Source organism: Erythrolamprus reginae, chromosome 7 (genome assembly GCF_031021105.1).
Source record: "Erythrolamprus reginae isolate rEryReg1 chromosome 7, rEryReg1.hap1, whole genome shotgun sequence".
Classification (NCBI taxonomy): domain Eukaryota; kingdom Metazoa; phylum Chordata; class Lepidosauria; order Squamata; family Dipsadidae; genus Erythrolamprus; species Erythrolamprus reginae.
Genome location: NC_091956.1, coordinates 15,434,827 through 15,452,270, shown reverse-complemented (window position 1 = coordinate 15,452,270; position 17,444 = coordinate 15,434,827). Strand labels below are relative to the sequence as shown.

Genomic DNA, 17,444 nt, shown 5'->3' with positions numbered 1-17,444 from the left:
GTGGAAGAAGCAAGGCTAGGCTAAAGGGTGAGTGGGAAGGAAGAAAGGCAAGGGGGGCGCCCCTCCCTTTTCTTTCTTCAAAAGACACCCTTTCAGTGCCTTTGCAAGCACGTTGTTCTCTGCAAAATCTTTCCTACTCCAAGCAGCCCCTCCCTTTTCTTTCTTAAAAAGACACCCTTTCAGTGCCTTTGCAAGCACGTTCTCTGCAAAATCTTTCCTACTCCAAGCAGCCCCTCCCTTTTCTTTCTTAAAAAGACACCCTTTCAGTGCCTTTGCAAGCACGTTGTTCTCTGCAAAATCTTTCCTACTCCAAGCAGCCCCTCCCTTTTCTTTCTTAAAAAGACACCCTTTCAGTGCCTTTGCAAGCACGTTGTTCTCTGCAAAATCTTTCCTACTCCAAGCAGCCCCTCCCTTTTCTTTCTTCAAAAAAGGGGGGGGGAAAGAAACCCCTTCATCCCAGCAGCAGCTGCTTGGGTTCGTAAGGTGAAAATAGTTCGGAAGAAGAGGCAAAAAAATCTTAAACACCGGGTTCGTATCTTGAAAAATTCGTTAGAAGAGGCGTTCGTAAGATGAGGTACCACTGTATATTCATTTCGGAGGAAAAAATGGTTAAAATCCTGAGCGTCCGTCATCTAGAGCCTGATAGTCCAAGTAACTAAAATCAATGGCTCCCTTTTCTATGTCAGCCTTAAAATTAATGACAAACCAACTGCCACCTTACGTGCATGGCAATCAGTTGTAAAACAGTTGGTTTAAAATGGTACACTCAGAAAAGCGCCACAAAGACCTGTAGTTGCATTATTAATCTGTCAGATCCGGTTAACTGATTTATTTCGGTCTTGCTCGGTATGAACCGAATGCAATGCTCGTGCTGCTGAGCTCAAATCAAAAATTGAATTTAGAAATGTGGAGAGGCTCTGCGTGGCGATGCAGTTAGAATTTGAATTAGAAAGGAAAAACTCCAAATCAGCTATGACCCTTGCTGGTTAATATCGGTCTGCTTTTTTTGTTTCTTTTCTAACATGCATTGCAGAATAATTATGATTATAAAATAAAGTAAAAGATGCTTTTACAGGAGGCCACTGGGCTATCTGTTTTTTCTTTCGAAGACGTTTCTCTTCTCATTCGAGAAGCTTCTTCAGCTCTGACTGGATGGTGGAGAATGGAAGGATTGATACTCCCTGCAGACAGCTGGCCATTTGTGCTCTTTTAGAGAGCCCTTGAGGCCAACTGCAGGTTTAATCTATGTCCTCTAAAAGGATGCAAATGACCAGCGGTCTGCAAGGAATATAAATCCTTCCATTCCCCACCATCCAGTCAGAGTTGAGGAAGCTTCTTGGATAAGAAGCGAAACATCTTCAAAGAAAGGCAAGAAAGTCCAGTTGCCTCCTGAAAAAGCATCTTTGGGATGTCCATAGATGTCCAAAACATACATATATGGATTTAAGTTGCTGTAAGAAAAGGAAGAACAAGAAAAAAAAATCAATAATGTTTCCTGGCTCTGATTACTATTCCAGAAATTTTAATTTGTTACATTATAGTAAAATAAGCTTCCCTAAATTTTAGATCAATAATTGTTGATGATTCTATTTTACTAAATCAGTTAAACAGTTATTAGAGTTCCAACATTTTAACGTTGATTTGGACAGAAGGCAGCAAATATAGATAATTTAAAGTAAACATATTACTCTTCAGTGAGGTGTAACACTGTAAAACATGATTTTGATGCCTATGAACGTTATGCTGCTTTGTTTGTTAGGAATTATACAGAATCACTTGAAGCTTATATTCTCCGACGCTCATAATGCTAATGAAATTTTCAGCAGTTACAGACACATAAAGCGCAGAACTAGATAGCAGTAACGGATAATAAAATTTCTATATTCTACATGTTTATTGCAGTGTTAGTTAACCTTGCTGCAGCACAAATGCTTTGTGTGAAAGTTTCATCTAGCAGAGCAATTACCACAGGGGTAAATGGATTTTTATGTTAGAGAAAATAGTTAAAGCCAGCTTTGATTTACAGAATCTTTTAGTACAGAAATTTTAAAACAGAACTTTTAAAACTAGTACAGTGATACCTCGTCTTACAAACGCCTCGTCATACAAACTTTTCGAGATACAAACCCGGGGTTTAAGATTTTTTTGCCCCTTCTTACAAACTATTTTCACCTTACAAACCCACCGCCGCCGCTAGGATGCCCCGCTTCCAGACTTCCGTTGCCAGCGAAGCACCCGTTTTTGCACTGCTGGAATTCCCCTGAGGCTCCCCTCCAAGGGAAACCCCACCTCCGGACTTCCGTGTTTTTGTGATGCTGCAGGGGAATTCCAGCAGGGGAATCCAGCAGTGCAAAAATGGGTGCTTCGCTGGCAACGGAAGTCCGGAGGTGGAGTTTCCCAGCGAGGGGAGCCTCAGTGAAATCGCAGCATCGCAAAAACACAGAGGTCCGGAGGTGGGGTTTCGAGGACTTCGGTGTTGTTGCGATGCTGCGATTTCAAAGATACTCCCTTCGCTGGGAAACCCCACCTCCAGACTTCCGTTGCCAGTGAAGCAGGGATTTCCCTGCAGCATTGCAAAAACACAGAAGTCCAGAGGTGGGATTTCCCATGGAGGGGGGCATCAGGGGAATCCCAGCAGCGTAAAAACGGGCGCTTCAGCTGGCAAAAGGGGTGAATTTTGGGCTTGCACGCATTAATCGCTTTTCCATTGATTCCTATGGAAAACATTGTTTCGTCTTACAAACTTTTCACCTTAAGAACCTCGTCCCGGAACCAATTAAGTTTGTAAGACAAGGTATCACTATACTTGTTCTTTTTATACCCTGATTATTGCAAATCATTTGTTAAGTGTACATATTGATCGGAATGCGCCCGCGCCCCACTGAAATTTCACTTGCACTTGCACGGGAAGCAAAATCTTTTGTGAGATTTCGGGGATTTTTTTGCTTCAGCGCATGCCCGGAAGCAAAAAAAAAAAGCTGAAATCCCTCATGCGTGTCCCCTCGTGAGATTTTGCTTCCTGCGCATGCGCAGAAGCAAAATCCTGGTAGGGCACGTGCACATGTCAGAGACCTGAAGCTATGTTCGCAGCACACCAGTAGCCACTCCACCCCACCCTAAGATGAAACAACCCCGATGTGGCCCTGAATGAAATCAAGTTTGACATCTCTGGCTTAGATGATATTTCACAGTGCCAAATTAATTTACATTTCCTGCTGGCTTACTCCTGATCCACCATTATGGTTTAGCAATTCAACAAATTTATTTCTCCCTTTAACCTAGTTTCTAGCCGACATGGAAAACAACGCCCTCTTCAGAGATGACATTGAATGTCAAAAACTCATCATGGAAGCCATGAAGTACCATTTGTTGCCAGAGAGGAGACCCATGTTGCAGAGCCCTCGCACGAAGCCTAGAAAATCTACCGTGGGCGTCCTGTTTGCAGTGGGAGGCATGGATGCCACTAAAGGTATATTGGTATAGAAAAAAGATTAAAAACTAATCCATCATACAGGGAGTCAATTCAAGTATAAAGAGACGTCCCGGTTTGGATCTGTTTAATTAGTAAGACTGTCAGGATTCCAAATAGCACCCAAAATTAAATCAGAGTCCAAAGCACAGCATTCCTCAAAGTTCCAATTTATTATCAGGGCCATGGTGGCACTTCTGTGAAAAACCCGAATCTAAGGTTATGAGGATTTCTCCACCCAGTTTAAAGTTCATTCCCTTGTTCACACAAGTTCATCATGTTGACCAGTCTCCTTCATGCCAACGTGTCCGTTACTCCTATCAACTTCTGGACAGGTGTTGGACAAGGGATGACCTTGAGAATCTAGTAGGAATTGGTTACAGCTACTTTTCTACTTCCCTCAAGCAGCAACCCCTCCCAAATTCTCACAGCCCGAATACAGTCTAATACATAATATGAGGCAGGCCAAAGTCTCCAAATCAAATGATGGCTTTGACCTGACAACCTTCTATCATTAACCTTCTGCATGGAGTCCTACCTGTTTCATTTTCACAGAACTGCGATTATAGTTCCAAGTAGTATTTTTTTTTAACGTTGTACTATTATTAAGGAGCGACCAGCATTGAGAAATACGATCTCCGTACCAACATGTGGACTCCGGTTGCAAATATGAATGGGAGAAGATTGCAGTTTGGAGTCGCCGTGTTAGACGATAAATTGTACGTCGTAGGAGGTAGAGATGGACTAAAAACATTGAATACTGTGGAGTGTTATAACCCCAAGACCAAAACTTGGAGCGTGATGCCCCCCATGTCAACTCACAGGCACGGGCTTGGTATGTATAAATATTTACATTTTTTTGTTTTTTAGAAAAGTGTTACGAGTTGAGCTCTTACCAAATTAATTCAAGTAAGCGATTCCAATGTTTTATTTCTGGGTCTGGGGAGGAGTGTGGAGTGCTCAGGGAGGGATAGCCTTCTGCCGCACGAATCCCAGCGACCAGTTAGGTCCCACAGAGGTGGCCTTCTCCAGGTCCCGTCAACTAAACAATGTCGTTTGGCGGGACCCAGGGGAAGAGCCTTCTCTGTGGCGGCCCCGACCCTTTGGAACCAACTCCCCCCAGATATCAGAGTTGCCCCCACCCTCCTTGCCTTTTGTAAGCTCCTTAAAACCCACCTCTGTCATCAGGCATGGGGGAATTGAGACTTTCCCTCCTCCTAGGCTTATAAAATTTATGCATGGTATGTTAGTAGGTATGATTGGTTTCTAAATTGGGGTTTTAAATTAACTTAAATATTAGATTTGTTTACATTGTATTATTATTGCTGTTAGCCGCCCCGAGTCTGTGGAGAGAGGCGGCATACAAATCTGATTAATAAATAAATAAATAAAAATAAGGAGCATGTCGTGCCCTTTTACAGCAGCTCTTTTAGGGCAGCTCGTTCACTTTTGGCCCAAACCTGTCACTCAGCTCTCACCTGTGGCTCCTAGTAGCTGTAGCATGCGTGGCGACCATACCCCAGGCAACAACTTTAATAGGCTGGTCAAACCAGGGCCAGTGACTAACCATACTTCTGTCGACTGCAGATTCTCCATAAACTCTACACAAACATTTGTGAATGTTCCCAACAGTTTCTTTCTCCGCAGTGAGAAATTCAATGACGACACGCTGTTTGTAAAGTACGTCACTTACAGACGCCATTTCAAAACACTGCCGCAGTTACGCTATCTGTCTGAAGAAAGGCAAAATTTACACACGCACTCCTGACCATTCAAATAATGTATATCTAAAGTTTCGCATTCGTACCATTACTGTAGGCTGAGAAAAAAAATGTGGCACATTGCTTTCTGGGTGACCCTCGTAAGTCTAAGTGCTGAGTGGTGCAGGGGCCTAGAGTTGGAGCTCTTGCCTCACAATCAAGAGGCTGTGAGTTCGATCCTAGGTAGAGACAGATGTTTCACTGGACACAATGGGACTATATCTGCTGAACAAAACTTCCCACTGGCGACAGGGAAGGGCATACGGCCACTAAACATTCAGCTGCATTTAGTTGCCCAAATTCCACCTCGCAAGGGATTATGGGATCATTAAAAGATACAAGTCTATTGCTCTTAAGTCTTTCAAGTAATACATTATGAATATTAAACTTTTAATTTTTAAATCCATACTTAAATCCATATACCTTCAAATAGTGTAATATTACAATAAATACATGATTATACACTTCAACCAATCATAAATTCTTTATATATGTAACACTTTTTCCCAGGTATATTTTTCTGTAATTATGTGCTTGTAAAAGAAAGAAGAGAGGGAAAAAGGTCTAATTTACCATCTGGAATTTCTACCAATTAATTTCCAGTAGCTTCCCCCCCCCCCCCAATTGATCACTATTAGCTTAATTTACTGTGTTAATTATTATTCCGCCTGCCTTTTTAATTTTAAGCCATCTTTGCTTCTCCATCTTTCTTAATCTTCTAATTAATCATTCTTCCCCCCCCCCCGCCCCCGCCTTTTTGCTTTATCTTAACCAAATGTCTCATAGAAAACAATCCTCATTTGTATTATTCTCTTAAACTTGATTTCTCATATTATATCCTACCCGAGCACAATAGTTGTGGAACACAATATTCCCGGCATCTCCCTGGAGATATTTTTATGTTCTCTGAAAATTGTTTATGAAAATATAGAGATCTGGTTTGCCCTTCAAGAGCAGAAGAAATCTCTGGTCCAGAATTTTGAATGTTCGCTTTCTTTGAAGGAGTGGCAGTATTGGAAGGTCCGATGTACGCTGTGGGAGGGCACGATGGCTGGAGCTACCTGAACACAGTGGAAAGGTGGGATCCACAGGCTCGACAGTGGAACTTCGTGGCCAGTATGTCAACTCCAAGGAGTACAGTGGGTGTAGCAGTACTAAGTGGAAAGTAAGTAACAGACAACCAAAAGTTAAGGCTTTCTGGTACAGGTAACCCTCAACTTACAACCAGAATTGAGCCCAGAATATCTGTTGCTAAGTGAGACGGTTGTTAAGTAAATTTTGCAACCATTTGGTGACCTTTCTTGCCTTGGTTGATATTCCTGGAGGGGTCTGTAATATGGTAAATGATTTTGCTTTACTAGATAAATGATCAAAGCAATGGAAACTGCAGTTTAATGTTTCCAAATGTAAAATAATGCACTTGGGGAAAAGGAATCTTCAATCTGAGTATTGCATTGGCAGTTCTGTGTTAGCAAAAACTTCAGAAGAGAAGGATTTAGGGGTAGTGATTTCTGACAGTCTCAAAATGGGTGAGCAGTGTGGTCGGGCGGTAGGAAAAGCAAGTAGGATGCTTGGCTGCATAGCTAGAGGTATAACAAGTAGGAAGAGGGAGATCGTGATCCCCTTATATAGAGCGCTGGTGAGATCACATTTGGAGTACTGTGTTCAGTTCTGGAGACCTCACCTACAAAAAGATATTGACAAAATTGAACGGGTCCAAAGACGGGCTGCAAGAATGGTGGAAGGTCTTAAGCATAAAACGTATCAGGAAAGACTTAATGAACTCAATCTGTATACAGTGATCCCCCGGTTATTGCGTCCCCGACCATTGCGAACGGGCTAATTTGCGATTTTTCAACCCGGAAGTCAAAACACCATCTGCGCATGCGTGCCCTTTTTTTCTATGGGCACGCATGCGTAGATGGCGCCCGGCAGATCAGCTGCCGGGCGGCTTCCCTGGGTCTTCCCCCTCTTGCTGGCGGGAGGGCGAGCGGCGGGCATCAGCAAGGAGTTTCCCCACCGCCCACGCAAACTCCTCGCTGCCGCCCGCCCTTCGCCCGCCCACGCCGTTCATTCTCGCCGCTTCCCACCTGAGTCCTGAAGCGAATTCGCTTCAGGACTCAGGTGGAAAGCGGCGAGAGCGAGTGCTAGCGAACGGCTTGTCCGCCGCCCGCTCGCGCGTCCCGCGCCCACGCCGTTCATTCTCGCTGCTTCCCACCTGAGTCCTGAAGCGAATTCGCTTCAGGACTCAGCTGGAAAGCGGCGAGAGCGAGCGCTAGCGAACGGCTTGTCCGCCGCCCGTTCGCGCGTCCCGCGTCCCCGCCGTTCATTCTCGCCGCTTCCCACCTGAGTCCTGAAGCGAATTCGCTTCAGGACTCAGCTGGAAAGCGGCGAGAGCGAGCGCTAGCAAACGGCTTGTCCGCCGCCCGCTCGCGCGTCCCGCGCCCACGCCGTTCATTCTCGCCACTTCCCACCTGAGTCCTGAAGCGAATTCGCTTCAGGACTCAGCTGGGAAGCGGCGAGAGCGAGCGCTAGCGAACGGCTTGTCCGCCGCCCGCTCGCGCGTCCCGCGCCCACGCCGTTCATTCTCGCCGCTTCCCACCTGAGTCCTGAAGCAAATTCGCTTCAGGACTCAGCTGGGAAGCGCGAGCGAGCAGCGCCAGCGAACGGCTTGTCCGCCGCCTGCCTGCCCGCTAGCGAGGAGCCGAAGATTGGGGCGGCGCGGCTGTTTTAAAACGTCGCCACCGGCATGGGGGGCTTGCCAGCACCCCCCGGACCCCCAACCCGGGTTTGGGGGGCTGCTAGGAAGCCCCCCATGCCGGCGGCAACATTTTAAAACAGCCGCGCGGCTTCCCAACTGAGTCCCGAAGACAAACGTCAAAGGCGAACTTCCGCGTTTGTCTTCGGGACTCATTGGGAAGCCGCGCGGCTGTTTTAAAACGTCGCCGCCGGCATGGGGGGCTTCCTAGCAGCCCCCCAAACCCGGGTTGGGGGTCCGGGGGGTGCTGGCAAGCCCCCCATGCCGGCGGCGACGTTTTAAAACAGCCGCGCCGCCCCCAATCTTCAGCTCCTCGCTAGCGCTGCGGAAGTAAAAACACCATCTGCACATGCGCAGATGGTGTTTTTACTTCCGCAGCGCTACTTCGCGAAAACCCGCTCGTTGCGGGGGGTCCTGGAACGGAACCCTCGCAATGATAGGGGGATCACTGTAGTCTGGAGAACAGAAGGAAAAGGGGGGACATGATCGAAACATTTAAATATGTCAAAGGGTTAAATAAGGTTCAGGAGGGAAGTGTTTTGAATAGGAAAGTGAACACAAGAACAAGGGGACACAATCTGAAGTTAGTTGGGGGAAAGATCAAAGCCAACATGAAAAAATATTATTTCACTGAAAGAGTAGTAGATCCTTGGAACAAACTTCCAGCAGACGTGGTTGGTAAATCCACAGTAACTGAATTTAAACATGCCTGGGATAAACATATATCCATTGTAAGATAAAATACAGGAAATAGTATAAGGGCAGACTAGATGGACCATGAGGTCTTTTTCTGCCGTCAGTCTTCTATGTTTCTAGTTGTTAAGTGAATCACCGCAGTGAATTCTGTAACATGTTTTTTTAAATGAATCTGACCTCCCCTTCAATTGCGCTCGTCAAAAAGTCATGAAAGGGGATCACATCAGGGGCGGGTCCCTTACCTTTTCCTAACCAGTATGCTGCGTGCACATCACAATGTTTTGTGTGTGCTCACGTGTCCCCAACGTGATTTTGCTTTCATGCATGTGCTGAAAGCATTTTCTTTCAGCCCATGCTCAGAGAACCGAAAATCATGGAAAATGATTTTTCAGAATGCTTGTAATATAAGCCCTACCCCCCAAATAAGCCCCAGCTAAGCTAGTCAGGCAGATGGATGCAGTTAGCACCGTGTTTTCCCCAAAATAAGACCTAACCAGAAAATAAGACCTAATGAGTCTTTGGGAGAAAAAATTGATATAAGACCTGGTCTTATTTAACACTCATAATGATTAATGTTACATTAAGCACTAATCCTTACTATAATTTATGATAAATGTTTTAATACTGCTTCAGGTACAGTGGAAAACCACAAGTTCAGAGTCAGAGGAAAATTTGTGGAGGGAAAGGGGGAAAAAACCACAATTCCTTTGTATTTAGTTGCCGAATGAAAAGATTCTACTTGATTAATAGTTTCTACTTCTGAATTATCTGTGGAGGAATACCTGGAAAAAACTGCTTTCCAATCCAAAATTTCCCTTTGTTCAGTCCCCGCATTGTAGATCTCGAGAGCTTCACAGCAATTGGCTAAATTTTTTTGTAGATGATTGAAAGCAAATTATGAGAAACAAAACATGATAAACTGCTCCAGTTTCACATTTATACTCCCACTTTGGCATGATACAATCTCACACGCGCATTTTCCTATATAAGACATTTAAAGGCTGATCTTCAGAATAAAGAATTATTAGAAAACAGGAGCAATCAGGCTTCATCCTGATGAACTTGATCTGCAAAATATTTGCAATGTTGCTTTTCAAACTTTCACTGTATTATTATTATCCCCCCTCCCCCTGCAGTTAGATGTAATTCAGCGTCGGTTTGGGGTTTTCCTCATTTTGTTCTGCATGGAAACTGATAGCTAATGTTACCTCTACAAAATATCTATGTGCGTTTGCAGGCTCTACGCGATAGGCGGCCGAGATGGAAGTTCTTGCTTGAAGTCCGTAGAATGCTTTGACCCGCACACGAACAAGTGGACGCCCTGCGCTCAAATGTCTAAACGAAGAGGCGGCGTGGGAGTAACGACCTGGAATGGCTTCCTGTATGCCATCGGCGGTCACGATGCACCCGCTTCTAACCTGACATCAAGGCTGTCCGATTGTGTAGAAAGGTACGATACCAATAAATTGCCAACTTTATTTATTTATTCATTCATTCATTCATTCATTCATTCAATTATTTATTTGTTTGTTTATTTGTTTGTTTGTTTATTTGTTTATTTATTAGATTTGTATGCCACCCTTCTCTGAGGAGTCGGGGCAGCTCACTGCATATAATATAACAATACAGCACAACGGCAAATCTAATTAAATTTAAAATTACAATCTAAAAATCCAATATTTAAAAACAATCATACCAGTTCAATCGTACAACATATATCTCACTTTGTTGGCCAGCGGGCTAAGACCTAATTGCCCCAAGCCTGGCGACATAGGTGAATGTTATGGAAGGCGAGGAGGGGGGGAGCAGTGCAGGGGGGGAGCTGATTCCAGAGGGCCGGGCCCCCACAGAGAAGGCTCTTCCCCTAGGCCCTGTCAAGTGACATTGTCTGGCTAACGGGACCTGGAGAAGGCCGACTCTGTGGGACGCAACCAGTCGTTGGGATTCATGCGGCAGAAGGAGGTCCCGCAAGTATTCTGGCCACTTTTCTCCGAACAGGCACAAAACCCCATTCACCCCGGGCTTTTGGGAACATGGGACACCAGCCAATCAAAGGAGCAAGCAATGCCTTGCCTTCCGTCCCCTCCCCACACTCATCAAGTTTAAACGGAGTTCCATTTCCCTTCTCTTCCTCTGTTGCATCATTTGCTCTCTATGACTGTTTGCAGAAGCAATGCCTTTCCTTCCTTCTCCCCCCCTCCCCGCTCATCACGTTTGAACGGAGTTCAAGTCTGCCCAACTCATCATGTGAATGGGTTTCATTCCCCTTCTCTCCTTCTGTTTGCATCAGTTGCTCTCTATGAGTGTTTGCAGAAGCAATGCCTTCTCTTCCACCCCACCCCCCACTTATCCAGTTTGAACGGAGTTCCATTCTCTTCCACTTCTCTATGAATGAAGTTCCATTCCCCTTGTCTCCCTGAGAAAGGCCTGTGACTAAGCAGCTGTGATGGAAGGGCTGGGCCAAACAGCCAGGAGAAAAGGCAGAGCCCAATAGTCGGAGACGGAAGGCTGGAAACCAATCAGGCATGGCCAACAGGAGGAAGTGAAAAGTACTAGACCCCCACTTTGGCAACCTTCTATCAAGTAAAATGAGCCGAGGTGGCACAGCAGGTAGAATGCAGTACTGCAGGCCACTGAAGCTGACTGTAGATCTGCAGGTCACCAGTTCAAACCTCATCAGCGGCTCAAGGTTGACTGAGCCTTCCATCCTTCCGCGGTGGGTAAAATAAGGATCTGGATTGTCGGGGGCAATAAGCTGGCTCTGTTAAAAAGTGCTATTGCTAATGTTGTAAGCCACCCTGAGTCTAAGGAGAAGCGTGGCATTAAAAAATCAAATCAAATAAATAAACAAACAAACTCAACAGGGAGGTCAGATTTAATTAACAACCACGTTACTAACTTAACCGCAGCAGTGATTCACTTAAAAAAAACAGCAGGAAAAGTGGTGAAACGAGCCAAAATTCACTTAACGCATTTCTTCCCTTAGCAACACAACTTTTGGGCTCAAATTGAAGTCATAAGTTGAAGACTCCCTGTAAACTCTTATTGGGTGGAGTTTCAAGGCCTTATCTTTCGTTGGATCACTGTTTGACAAAAAATCAAAACAAGTTTCAGGAGAGTAACTTACAAACACATGCAGATATTTTTGTGACAGTTCTGCAGTGAAACAAAATGGAAACTTGTTTTTTTTTTATATTACAAAAAATAGATACGATCCCAAAACAGATGTCTGGACAGCTGTGGCGTCAATGAGCATCAGCAGGGACGCGGTGGGCGTTTGCCTTCTTGGAGATAAGCTGTACGCTGTGGGAGGATACGACGGACAGGCGTACCTTAATACAGTGGAATCTTACGATCCTCAGATAAATGAGTGGACACAGGTAATGTGGAGGTTAAGAGCTGACCAGTACATCTGGGATTGTGGGGTCTTTGGTTATATCTGAGCTTTGTTGCTTCCTTGCAGACATTTTATTCCCAAACTACCGTATTTTTTCAGAGTATAAGACGCGCCAGAGTATAAGATGCCCCTTAGTTTTGGGGGAGGAAAACAAGAAAAAAAGGCCTCTACTTCCCATCAATCAATCAATCAATCAATCAATAGTGTTTGCTGCATATTTCTGTGCATGTGTGCCTGATCCATAGAAATAGCAAAGAATTGGAGAAATGTACATTATGGTTGTATATTAATGCCAGAAAGTTTTCTTAAATGTAATCACACTAACTCCTCCAAATTATTTAAAGCGATCTATTCCAAACATGACTACATCAGGGTTTAACTCACCTGCCTTATCTTAATGGCAAAACAGGGCACTGTTACATTTCAGATTATACTTTTACAGATCTTTAAAGTTGATGTGGCTTTCTGGAAGTATACATTATTCTCTTATTATTTAAAAGAAGGTACAATAGCACTGGGCCTCTTCAGATCAAGCATTTATTTTAAAAAGCTTCATTTTGTTAAGTTGTCTAGAACAATAATAAAGCAGTCTTTAAAAAATAAATCTAATAATTGGAACATTCTATAGGCATTTATAGTTATTTACTTACCTGCTTGCAGCAAAGAAACAAACAGCCAGTTTCAGCAGTTGCCTCCCTATGCAGCAATTTGCCTATGCAGTTTTAGTTTCACTTTCATTTTACCACCAGGCCTTGCCGAAATTTCAATCAATCAGCTAATCCCAATAATGGAATGTGGAATAGAATATAATACAGGAGAGGAGTGGAGTGAGAATAGAATGGAATGGAGTGGAATAGAATAGAATAGGAGCTGGAAGGGACCTTGGAGGTCTTCTAGTCCAGCCCTCTGCTCAAGTAGGAGACCCTATACCAGTGATGGCAAACCTATGTCACGGGTGTCACAGGTGGCACATGGAGCCATATCTGTTGACACACGAGCCATTGCCCTAGCTCAGCTCCAGTGTGCATGTGTGTGCCGGCCAGCAGATTTTTGGTTCACACAGAAATTCTAGGAGGGCATTGGCTACCAGAGAGCCTCCGGAGGGATGGGGGAGGGCATTTTTACCCTCCCATGGCTCCAGGGGAGCCTTTGTAGCCTGGGAAGGGCGAAACATGAGCCTACTTGTGTTCTGCCAGGCTCTCTGATAGGAGCCTCCCGAAAATTCAAGGATACAAATTTCAGACACACACATGTTTGAAAATTCAAAACAATGTTCTTTATCACAAAATTCAAAATAAACAAAGCACTCTTTTTGTATTGCAAAGAGCACTCTTCCCAAAACAACCGCGTAGTCTGTACAATTTCCCGTAAGCAGTCATTAAGTACTTAGCTAGCAGCTGTGAAGAAATTTCACACCCCTTCTTCTTCCAACGAAGTGAGACACACACACACGTTGCTCTGCTTTGGTTTCAAAGGCGTGAAAAAGCAACAAAGTCCAGCAACACAAGATTCCTGACGAACTCCGATCAGATATTCTTCCACAACGGCCAAACCCACATGCTGCTATTTATAACAGCAGCCCTAATTACTGGAGCCCCACCCAAACACAGGTGGCCTCCCTGATTTCCTCTAATATGTTCTTACTTGGTCTCTCCTACGCATAATTCTGCGCTTGCGTGGGTCCAAAACATCATCATCCGAATCAAAGGAAGATAAGGGAGATTGACTGCCTGGGCTGTGTGCCAAGTCCCCCTCTGCCGAGTCACTCCCGCCTTCTTCTTTGTCCGAGGAAACTAAACTCTGGACTGGTTCTGTCAGCAATAACACCGGCCTGTGACATGTTGAATTTTCCCCTGCATCTACCTCCCCATTCCCTGGGGCAGGAGCTGGGCCAGAGCCAACCACAGCAACTGGGCCCACCAGAAGTTGGGAAACAGGCCATTTGTGGCCTCTATAGGGCTTCTGGGGCTAGGGGAAGCTGTTTTAGCCCTCCTCAGACATTGAATTATGGGTGTGTGCACTCACGCACGCGCGATAGTGCACGCCCACACTCTTTCGGCACCCGAGGAAAAAGAGGTTCACCATCACCTATACCAGTGATTTTCAACCTTTTTTGAGCTGCGGCACATTTTTTACATTTACAAAACCATGGGGCACATTGAGGGGATGAGGCTAAAAAAAGTTTGGACGAAAAAATTATCTCTCTTCCTCCCTTTCGCTCTATTTCTCTTTCTCCCACTTTCTCTCCCTTCCTTTTTTTCTCTCTCTCCATCCCTCTTTCTTTCTCTCTTCCTTCTTTCCTCTTTTTTGCTCTCTCTCTCTCCCTCCCTTTCGCTCTATTTCTCTTTCTCCCACTTTCTCTCCCTTCCTTTTTTTCTCTCTCTCCATCCCTCTTTCTTTCTCTCTTCCTTCTTTCCTCTTTTTTGCTCTCTCTCTCTCCCTCCCTACCTCCCTCTATGTCTTTCTTTCTCCCACCTTCCCTCCCTCTCTTTCTCTCTCTCTCTTACTTTCTTTCTCTCTCTTGCTCTCTCCCTTGCTTTCTTTCTCTCTTGTTCTCTTTCTCTCTCTTGCTTTCTCTCTCTTGCTTTCTTTCTCTTTCTTTCTTTCTCTCGTTTTCTTTCTCTTTCTTTCTTTCTCTCTCTCTTGTTTTCTTTCTCTCTCTGAGTTTCGCGGCACACCTGACCATGTCTCGCGGCACACTAGTGTGCCACGGCACACTGGTTGAAAAACACTGACCTATACCATATTAGACAAGTGACTGTTTAAATTATTCTTAAAAGCCTCCAGTGATGGAGCAACCACAATTTCTGGACGCAGGCTGTTCCACTGAAAAGCTTACTTTTCTTTTGTGAATCATATTGATAATTTTGTCCTTGATTCTTTTTTTTAATTTTTACTCTTTTCCTATTTCAGGTTGCACCATTGTGCCTCGGAAGAGCTGGCGCTTGTGTGGTGACTGTCAAACTTTAGTAGCGAAACAATTGTAGACTCTTTGGTGATTTCACATCAAATTATTAAAGCCTAAACATGCCAGGTACTGTGTATCTCCGCAAGGCAAAGAGACTGACCTTGAATCTATTTGTATAAAGGATTTTTTAAAAGGACCAACATTGTGCACTTTTCAACAAAAAAACACCACCATTAGTAATGCCAGTTTATGTATACGTCTATATGTATCGTTAATGGAAATACATTATGGATAAGATAGCATGTTTGAAGTAAGGGGAAGGAACTTTCTTTGTTTGGCTTCTAGACACAGATTTGCAATTTCATTTAAGTCCTTTTTGCAAGATGCTTATTAGTCTTGCTTTGTTCCAAATGCTTCTTTTATTGTTTGCCGTTCCTTCTTTTCTTCTTTTCTTTTTTGGACATGGTACAACAAACCAAATGCAAAGGAAATACAGTGGTATCTCTACCTACAAACGCCTCTACTTACAAACTTTTCTAGATAAGAACCGGGTGTTCGAGATTTTTTTGCCTCTTCTCAAGAACCATTTTCCACTTACAAACCCGAGCCTCCGAAACTGTAACCAGAAAAGGCAGAGAGAAGCCTCCGTGGGGCCTCTCTAGGAATCTCCTGGGAGGAAACAGGGCCGGAAAAAGCGGGGAGAGGCCTCCATGGGGCCTCTCTAGGAATCTCCTAGGAGGAAACAGGGCCTCCACCCTCCCTGTGGTTTCCCCAATCGCACACATTATTTGCTTTTACATTGATTCCTATGGGAAAAATTGCTTCTTCTTACAAACTTTTCTACTTAAGAACCTGGTCATAGAACTAATTAAGTTTGTAAGTAGAGGTACCACTGTCTCAAGTGTACTTCTAATTTGAGAAATGCTGTACCTCCAATGCCTGTGTTGGTAGTCCTTGACTTACGACCATTGTTGAGCCCAACATTTCTGTTGCTAAGTGAGACATTTTTTCATTGAGTTTCACCCCATTCGACGACTCTTCTTGGCACAGTTGTGACGTGAATCAGTGCAGTTGTTAATTATTATTATTATTATTTATTGGATTTGTATGCCGCCCCTCTCCGCAGACTCGGAGGGCAACACAGTTCTTAGGGGAATTGACCACCTTTATGTAGATGCCAAGAGTCTATATTTTGATCAAATGACCGTGGAGATGCCACGTTGGTCGTACATGTGAAAAATGGCCATAACTTTCAGCGGTCGTTAAAACAAATTGTTGTAAGTCAATGACAACCAGTAATTCTTTCAGAGATATTTTGTACTCTTTTCTCTTTAAACCGAAGCCTTATTTTAATTCTTGTCTTACACTTGGAAATAGGTTATGGAGTATATTTTCCAAGAACTTTCCATCACTGAGTACCCTGTGTCTTGTTACTCAAGTTTTACTTAATCTAGAAATAATCCTGCAAATCTTTCCGAACTGCGATTGTATTGTCACTTTATGGATCATTTCTTCTGCACTTACGTTGCAGTAAAAGGACACCTGATGAGGTTGATTAAAAGTTATTATTATTATTATTATTATTATTATTATTATTATTATTATTATTAAAAAAACATTCCATGATTGTGGCTAACTTGATCCTAAATGAGACGTTTCCACAGGTTTTATACAGGCATCGACAGATTTTTGTTAGATAGACAAGAGTTTTGTTATTTTGTAACAAAAATAATAATAATCATGTTTGGCCCATTTCATATGTTCAGTTACATTCCAAATCAAAGACTGATCAATTTCTCTAAGATTAAATGTCTGTGGCTCAATTATTTCATAATATAGATTCCCGTGTGGAATTTTCTAAAAGTTTATATGTTACCCGATTATGAAATATTTGGATGTTCCAACCTGCTCTTCGCTTTTTATATTTTCTTTTGTGCCATGTTTAAACGCTACAAGGCCCTCGACTTAACGACTTCAGTTGAACCCGTTGCTAAGCAAGGTAATTGTTAAATGCCTTCTGGTCCATTTCACCACACTTTTTGCCACAGTCATTATGCAAATCATTCCCCATTGACTCTGCTTCCTCCATTTGACCCCTGGACATGTAAATACACGTCAGGTGTCAGGCCCTCAATTTTTGATCATGTGACCATGGCGATGTTACAATTGCCGTAAGTGTGGAAACTGAAGACGAGTTACTTTTTTCCAGTGCCGTCCTAATTTCGAAGAGGCGGGCTGGGCTACACTGAAGCAGTTTGTACACATGGCTCAGTTACTCAGAGGTAGTTCCGTTGCTCTCTCTTGTTGAAAAGGCCACCATCTTTGCATTCTGGAAAAAGATAAAAGATAAGAAAATAAGAAAATGGAGCCCCCCTCCCTTATGAAACTAGGTTGCAATGCCTTGGTCTCTTCAGCCTTGAAAGACGGCGTTTAAGAGGCGACTTGATTGAAATGTA

General features: G+C 43.8%; 1 protein-coding gene across 4 annotated transcripts in view; it reads left to right on the top strand.

The window, feature by feature from the left end:
* Positions 1–16,563, top strand: part of KLHL5 (kelch like family member 5) — a 55,948-nt gene extending 39,385 nt beyond the window's left edge. For all 4 annotated transcript variants that reach the window (XM_070757115.1, XM_070757117.1, XM_070757118.1 and 1 more), the window contains 6 exons: positions 3,283–3,469; positions 4,080–4,304; positions 6,232–6,394; positions 9,921–10,133; positions 11,892–12,063; positions 14,994–16,563. In XM_070757115.1, coding sequence (XP_070613216.1) covers positions 3,283–3,469; positions 4,080–4,304; positions 6,232–6,394; positions 9,921–10,133; positions 11,892–12,063; positions 14,994–15,050 — 1,017 coding nt within the window. In that variant the 3' untranslated portion in view covers positions 15,051–16,563. The remainder of the gene's footprint in view (positions 1–3,282; positions 3,470–4,079; positions 4,305–6,231; positions 6,395–9,920; positions 10,134–11,891; positions 12,064–14,993) is intronic.
* Positions 16,564–17,444: the final 881 nt, after the last annotated feature.